We start from the raw sequence: 7,757 nt of genomic DNA, 5'->3' as shown, positions 1-7,757 counted from the left end.
GCCGTCCTCATGCCTATCTCGGGCATGGGGGCGGCACCACGCTTGTTCATCGTTTAGTAGATCCGATCCGTTACGATTGCTCCTTGCTCTGCAAGGATTAGTTTAATATCCGCAATAGTTAGGCCCTACAAAGGGGGAGGATCCAGGTGGCATGTAGGGTGGCGTTCGCAAGTCCTAAACAGGATGTTCCGTGGATCAACTACATTGTTGGTTCTTTGGCCTTGTTTAGGATCGGCTTATGAGCACCGTGCGTGGCCGCGAGGCCCAACCTCGGAGTAGGATGATCCGATTATGCGGTGAAAACCCTAAATCGTCGTAGATCTCATTAGCTTTATCTTGATCAAGCGGGATCACCAAGTATTCGTGCACCCCGCACGGATCATGGGTGGATCGGCTCTTTGAGCCGATTCACGGATAACTCGAGAGCCGATCGAGGCTCGTATTTAACGTTTACGTGTATGCCATGCGGGAACTAAGCGAGGCATTCCCCATCACCTTCCCGACCAGGTATAGGTCAGGTGGCACGCCCTTGCACTTCGCATCGCCGCGTGTGACCAGAAGAGCATTGCGGGCCGTCGCTCGGAGGGGTCTCAGCCAGCCGCAGCTCTAGGCTCTTCCCGGCTCTACTAGTGCTGACTGTCGCTGCCCGACGGTGGGTTTTGGCGGTCAACAAGAGCTCGGGTATAGAGATAACTGAGGCACGCGGGAGACGATGATTTATCCCGGAGTTCACACTCTTGCGAGTGCTAATCTCCGGTGGAGAGGTGCGGTTGCTTAGTGCTCCCGAACGCCACAAGAGGCTCACCTTGAGGTGTGGTTGCTCGATGCACACCAACGCCACAAAGGCCTCACCCCAAGATGCGGTACTCACACCACACACCGAACGCCACGAAGGCGCCTCACCTAAATCTCCGGTGACCCTCGCCACAAAGGCCTAGGTCACGGTTCCACTAAGGGATTTCCTTCGAGGCGGAAACCGGGCCTTACACAAAGATTGGGGCACACATCCACAACTTAATTGGATGCTCCCAACAAATCGCCACAAAGGCCTAGAATCCGTCTAGGGTTCCAAGAACCCAAGAGTAACAACATTCTTGTTTTCACCACCACGAATCACCGTGGAGAACTCAAACCGATGCACCAAATGCAATGGCAAGAACACCACAAAGATGCTCAAGTCCTTCTCTCTCAAATTCCAACAAAGCTACAAAACCTATTGGGGGAATAAGAGAGGAAGAACAAATAAGAGGAGGAACACCAAATTTCTCCAAGATCTAGATCTAGTGGATTCCCCTCACAAAGAGAGGGATTTGATTGGTAGAAATGTAGATCTAGATCTCCTCTTCCTTTTCCCTCAAATAGATTCAAGAAGCATAGGTGGAGTAGAGGGAAAGAGAAGCTCTCAAGGTCAACAATGGTGGAGAGCACTTGGGGGAAGAGTTAGCTGCCCAAGGAGGAAGAAGGGGGGCTTAAATACCCCCTCCCATCGAAATATGACCGTTTGGGTGTGCTCAGGCCGGATATTTGCAAAATATCCGGGCCCCAAAAAACGGCTAAGGACATGAGAAAACTGCTCTCAGGATGGGGGCCGGACATTTGGCCGGATATTTGCCCGGATTTGTCCAAAAACCGGTTTTTTCCGGGGGGCCAGATTATCCGCTCCAAACTTGGGCCGGAATATCCGCCCCCCTGAAAACTGGCAGAAACATCAAACTGAAACGGGCATAACTTTAGCATCCGGACTCCGATTTTGATGATCTTGGGCTTGTTTTAAAGCTAGGAACAAGCTCTACAAGATCATGCAGGAAACCATCATAGTCCAACAAGGGAGGATAGAAACAAATGATGAAAGTTTTGACCTATCTAAAAAAGACATACCGGTTAAACCTCCAATCTTGAAAATGCAACAAGTTGCCCGTGCAAAAACCATTCTTGATGAACTAGAGCTTGTCATGAGAATAAGCACAAGCTCTAAATCATCACATGGATAAGATCCAAATAATAACCAAGAAAGATGATGAACCAAACTCGAAAACGCAACAAGTGATCTATGCAAAATCCGTTTTCGATGAACTAGAGCTTGTCATGAGAATAAGCACAAGCTCTAAAACATCACATGGATAAGGTCCAAATAACAACCAAGAAAGATGATGCAAGGATGCAAAGGTTTGAGCTCTCTCCGAACGATACGATCGAGTTACTCACTCGAGAGCCCTCTTGATAGTACGGCAACTAAACTATAAACCGGTCTCCAACTACACTATGAGACCGGTGAGAAAGAAACCCTATCAAGAGCAAACCTTATACTTGCGCATTCCACTTGAGCTTGATGACGACGATCTTGACCTCAACAAGATGGAACGCCTTTCTTGCTTGTGCTTGCTTGACGAAGTCTTGTAGATTGCTCCCCCATAAACCACCATGGGAGAGCTTCTTCTTCGGCGCATCTTCACATAACCATGACCACCATGTGGATTGCTCCCCCATAATCCACCATGGGAGAGCTTCTTCTTCGGCGCATCTTCACATATCCATGATCACCATATGGATGGCAAGACTCAAGCAAAGGATCTCTTCGAGATGGCTCATCTTGAACTTGCACATCATTACTCCATGGCAAGCTTCAAGCTTATGAACTCTTCGAGTTGGCTCATCTTGAACTTGCACTTCATTTCTTCATTCTTCATCATGTTGATGTCTTGAAGTAACTTGAGGGCTCACTTCATCTTCATCTTCAAGACATACTTGACACTTGATATCCTTCATCAATTTCTTCTTATTGCAACCTTGAAGCCAACATATGGTTCAAGAATTGCCTATGGACAACTCCTACAAATATAACTCAATGCAAACATTAGTCCATAGGGATTGTCATTAATTACCAAAACCACACATGGGGGCCCCATGCACTTTCAGACGTCCTGGTCGACGTACGTCTGCTCATCTTCTCCGTCGATGTATTGGGTACAGTCGTTCTCATCGTGGTGAGCGTCCTGGTCGAGGTTCAAGTTGAAGCCGCCCCGCGACGCGACGACTTTCGTCGCCCTTGCCTCCTCTTGTGTGAAACCCGGGCTCGACGCGGCGGCCATGGAGCCTGACGTGATCATCTCGTGCATCACAGGCTCATTCGGCGGCAGCATCCCGGGGTTGGAGAAGGAGAGCGGCCCACGTCTCAGGGCAGGCGAGATGCCCTCGTAACCGCACTGTCGTACGCCGGCGGTGACAGCGTAAACCCGCCCACGCCGGCGGCGTAGGTGTCATGGAACATGGCCATGGCCGGCGACGCCGGCGAGAAGGAAGGAGAGCCGATCATACCTTGGGTCGGCCATGAGCCGGAGAATTGGGCGATCGCGGCTGGCTGAAGTTGATGGACATCAGCCTCGCATGTTCCTCCGCCGCCGCCGCCACCCTCTTCGTGTTGCACTTCTTCTCCCTCTCCGCCCGGCCGCGAGTTTCGTTCCGCCGCCGCTCCACATCCGCCGCCCACTCCGCGTTTGAGATGCCCGACGGCCTCTGTTTTGGCGCCCGCGGCTTTCTCGCCTTCGGCGCGCAATCGGCGGCGAGCTTCTTCGGTGGCATGATGGTGGAAGGGAAGAGGAGCTGCAACTGTGGGGGAGAATGGCGGTAGCCTCCGAAATTCGGCGGGAAAAATGGTTCTATGTGGCGCATTTTGGAGGGAAAACGAAATTAATGGAGGGAACCACCAATTCTGTCGCCGACAACGCGGGCCCGCTCGATGTTTCGCGCGCTTTTGTTTCGTTCGGAGTCCCCGGCCAGGCCTCGGGAACTCAGGGATGGCCTAGGCTCTTCGGATGGATGAAAGCCCTAATCCGGACGAAAACGAGGAATCGGGGGCGCGACGAAAAAAAGACGGAGACGGCTGGAGACGCTCTTATTAACACAAAACCGTTTGCGAGTTTCAACGTCGCACCACGCCAACTGTTAAGTAAGCGGAATCTGAATTTCAGAACTGAGCTTTCTCTACTAGCGAAATATTGGGAAGAAGTTGTTATGTAGATCAAGGATTCAAGGGGCACACTGCGGTTTGGGAATCTCATCTAATTATCGTGGCTGTTATAATATCAGCGTTACCAACTTGCCGACGTTTGATAGAAGCAAGGATGTCGATGTTCGATAGACTGAAAAAGGCCCATGTAGTGCTAGGACAAAGATCTTTATGGGATTTGCCATGTCCACGAACCACTATCACAGTTGCAGAAATTAGCTGCTCACAGCCACATAACTACATGTACGATACAAAGCCATCGCAGTTCAGAAAGCAATGGGTACACAGTGCCTAAACGAAGATAAGTGTAGGCAAGCATGACATTGCTTGGGTAGTAGTTCAGTTCTTTGGAGCGCTGCCTTCCTCCAGCTCTTTCCTCAGCTGCAGCGAGAAATCATCATTCACATCATCATCATCCCAGTCGTCCTCCCATTGCTGGACAGCTTCATTACCATCTTCCTTGTCATCCCATTCTATAAAACACAAGGAAAATGGAGTTTACCCAGATGTCCAAATTCATCACTGTGAATACAAGATTCAGTACATACACGTACACGTTACTAAATTATGGCAGAACATTATGACGACAATTACTAAACAGATACTTTGCCAAACATAGGTAAAAAGAACTGTTACACAGCAGAGCATGTGCAACCACAAAGAGGTACTTAGCAAATTGACTGCAAGCCGCAGCCTCCAGAAAGTGCTGCTGTCATAAAATAAATGTCTAGCGAAATTCAGAAGTTCAGTTTATTTTATTGTAACCTGTGAACTGAACATAGTGATGCAACTAAGTCAACACATTCAGTAGAAGCACGAAATGGAACAAAACACCACAATCACTTATCTCATGATATAACCCACTATACTTCTGCAAGACAAGTTCACTAAATACAGCAATGCATATGTCACATTAAAGGTTACTTACACATGAAGGAAAATGTTTTTCAAGTCCACAAACCTAGTTAGTAGCCACCAGATAGGAGAATAGTCAACCACTGGTGAGGCCTAATAGTCTCACGGTATATAGGTAGGCAGACAGCAGGTTTAAATCATATAGTATATGTTTCATACTACCTCGGTTCCTATTTAATCGACGCTGGCCATCACGTGAAACATACATGGGTAGGCACCATTCTGTGTTAATTAAAACGGTATGGAGGGAGCAGAACTTAAGCGGTCATGACGCACTTAAGACTATGTTTGGTTGATCGCTGCACAGACCTAAACTGTCAAAACTCGCTAGGTAATCAATCCGCAGTTGTGGACAGTCGTAAACTTAAAACAGTAAGAGTGGAACTAGAAATCTTATAATTTAACCAAATAATAAGGTATAGGCACAAATAAAAAAAATAGGTATTGATATAACAGAAGCTAGATCTTGGAATAACAATGAAAGCAGTTTTGGCCTTGTTACCGTTGATTGCAAACCTATCCTGACCATTGGTACAAAAGGACACACAGGGACATACGTGTGCACACACGCCCACCACAAAAACACACAACTGCACACGCCACAACTAGAATACTTCCTCTTGTTAATTAGTGAGTACGGACTACTCTTAGGTTCACTCAATCAGATCATCCAACAAAAAATAATAAGATGGCATTATGCCATTGTCTGATGATCTCATCCTCTTGTTTCCTTTCCAAAAGGTAAATTGATATTTTAATATTATTCATGTATTTGTGCATTTGATATACTATCTTCAATCATTTCTAGAGCACAAGGTCAACATAGCAGCATGCACAAACTTGAACAACACAAGGTAGATCTTGGAATAACGATGAAAAGCAGTTTTGACAGTTTACAACTCTCACGGACAAACACACACACACAGACCATTGATATTAAAGAACACACACGGACACACGTGCGCACACACACACACCTACCAGAAAACACAGAACTGTACACACCACAAACTAGAATACTTTCTCTTGTTAATTTGTGAGTACAGACTACTCTTAGGTCAGTCAATCAGATCATCCAACAAAAAATATTAAGATGGCATTATCTGATGAACTCAATCCTCGTCTTTCCATTCCAAAAGGCAAATTAGTACTCCCTCCGATCCAAATTAGTGTCGCAACTTGGTCAGATTTGGTCTAGATACACATGTATCTAGACGCATTTCGATGTTCAGGTTCACTCATTTTGGAAAAAACTGCGGCAAGTAAATTGGAACAGAGAGAGTATTTTAATATTATTCATTTATTTGTACATTTGATATACTATCTTTAATTATTTGTAGAACCCAGGGCCAACATATCAGCATGCACAAACTTCCACAAACAAGTTTGTGCATCAAGTATGCACACGGGCAGCAAACGAGAAAGGGGGCAAAGGTTACATAGATCATGCATCACACCATAAAGGACCCTTAAATATGCACAGCGTTTGCATATTGTCAATCTAAGTGAATAGTACGTCTGCAGAAGTTACTTCTAGATATTGACATGCCATGTTAGCTTATAAGATTAAGACTTGACCTCCTCTCAAACACTCAATATACCAAATTACAAATAATTATGAATTTGTAAAATAGCATTTTGATCAATTGCTCAACAATCATCAGCCATTGGTTTATTTTCTAATGTCCTTTCGATCTTCAAGGGTTTGGCCATTGTAATCATACAGTTTTTGGCAATCATGTCAGCACTGAAGAAACGGGTGTTAAAGATCAAAGTTCCCATGGGAGAAGATGCCCAAATGTAATTCTGGCACTAGGGTTTAAAACCACTGTGAGACACAACTGCAGCTAAACACAGTTGTTGCATGCCTAATATTTACTTAAAAGAGCAAATCATGAACACTGAGACAAACAACAAACACGCCAAGATCATCAGAACATCCGTTTCATGCTTAACTAAAAGGAACATATTGTTAGTTACCTAAACATGTACAAACATTGGCACAGGGCGTCTAATACACCGCGTTAATTACTAAGTCAGCAAAGCAGCAGCCAAGTATGATTACTAAGCCAGGTAGCACGGGATATACCAACTGAGGGCATGACCTACCACACGCTTGGCAAAATCCGCATCGGAGACAATCCAGTTGTCTAGTACTAAATTGCCCTTAATTTCAGACGGATCTCTTCTCTAGCCTATCTTGAAAGATGCGTGAGAGAAGTACTACAATCGCAACCACGGGTTTCGCATCAACCGCATCAACCCCACTGTCACCAGCATACAGCCACAGCGTAGCAGCGAGAGGGGTCAGCGGGGTGTGCATACCTTGGTCGATCTCGAACTCCTCGAACTCGTCGTCGTCCTCGAGGAGGTCCATCTTGGCGGCCTCCGCCTTCGGGTCCGCCGGTGCCGCCGCCGCCATCAACGCTGGTGGGGGATATCTAGCTGCGACGCGGCAGAGCAGAGAGTCAGCGGGGAGATCCGAGTTGGTTCGTTCGTGATCGCGCGTATGGGGGTGGGGAGGAAAAGGGATCAAGAGCGCCACCAACCTGCTTCGCGTGGCGTGTTGCTCGTCCAGAGAAGAAGAAACCCTAGATCGACCTTGCGGGGCGGCTGGTCGTCTGGAGACTGGAGAGGAGAGGATGTTCTAGGCGGATCAGGGCGAGGCTGGCAGGGTCGGAGTTAAAACGGAGGCATCCATTCGACCCGCCTCGACCGGGTGTTCTCGGGCCGTTGGATCCGGTTCGAGATATTGCTGCTCTTTTTTTTGGGGGTCAAAGATTTGTCTTGAAAAAGGCCTATTTCTTATTCATGGAGTGCAGGGAGTAGTCCAGTA

General features: G+C 47.0%; 1 protein-coding gene across 1 annotated transcript; it reads right to left on the bottom strand.

Annotated features, from left to right (window-relative positions):
• Positions 1-4,155: 4,155 nt before the first annotated feature.
• LOC124667904 (protein DELETION OF SUV3 SUPPRESSOR 1(I)-like) lies at positions 4,156-7,555 on the bottom strand. Its single transcript, XM_047205136.1, has 3 exons — positions 7,471-7,555; positions 7,247-7,366; positions 4,156-4,479 (listed from the first exon to the last, which is right to left on the bottom strand). Exons 2-3 carry the CDS (start codon positions 7,341-7,343, stop codon positions 4,346-4,348), a joined length of 231 nt encoding a protein of 76 aa, XP_047061092.1. The 5' UTR covers positions 7,344-7,366; positions 7,471-7,555; the 3' UTR covers positions 4,156-4,345.
• Between the last annotated feature and the right edge of the window lie 202 nt (positions 7,556-7,757).

Source organism: Lolium rigidum, chromosome 6 (genome assembly GCF_022539505.1).
Source record: "Lolium rigidum isolate FL_2022 chromosome 6, APGP_CSIRO_Lrig_0.1, whole genome shotgun sequence".
Lineage (NCBI taxonomy): Eukaryota > Viridiplantae > Streptophyta > Magnoliopsida > Poales > Poaceae > Lolium > Lolium rigidum.
This window is presented reverse-complemented; position numbering and strand designations above follow the sequence as displayed.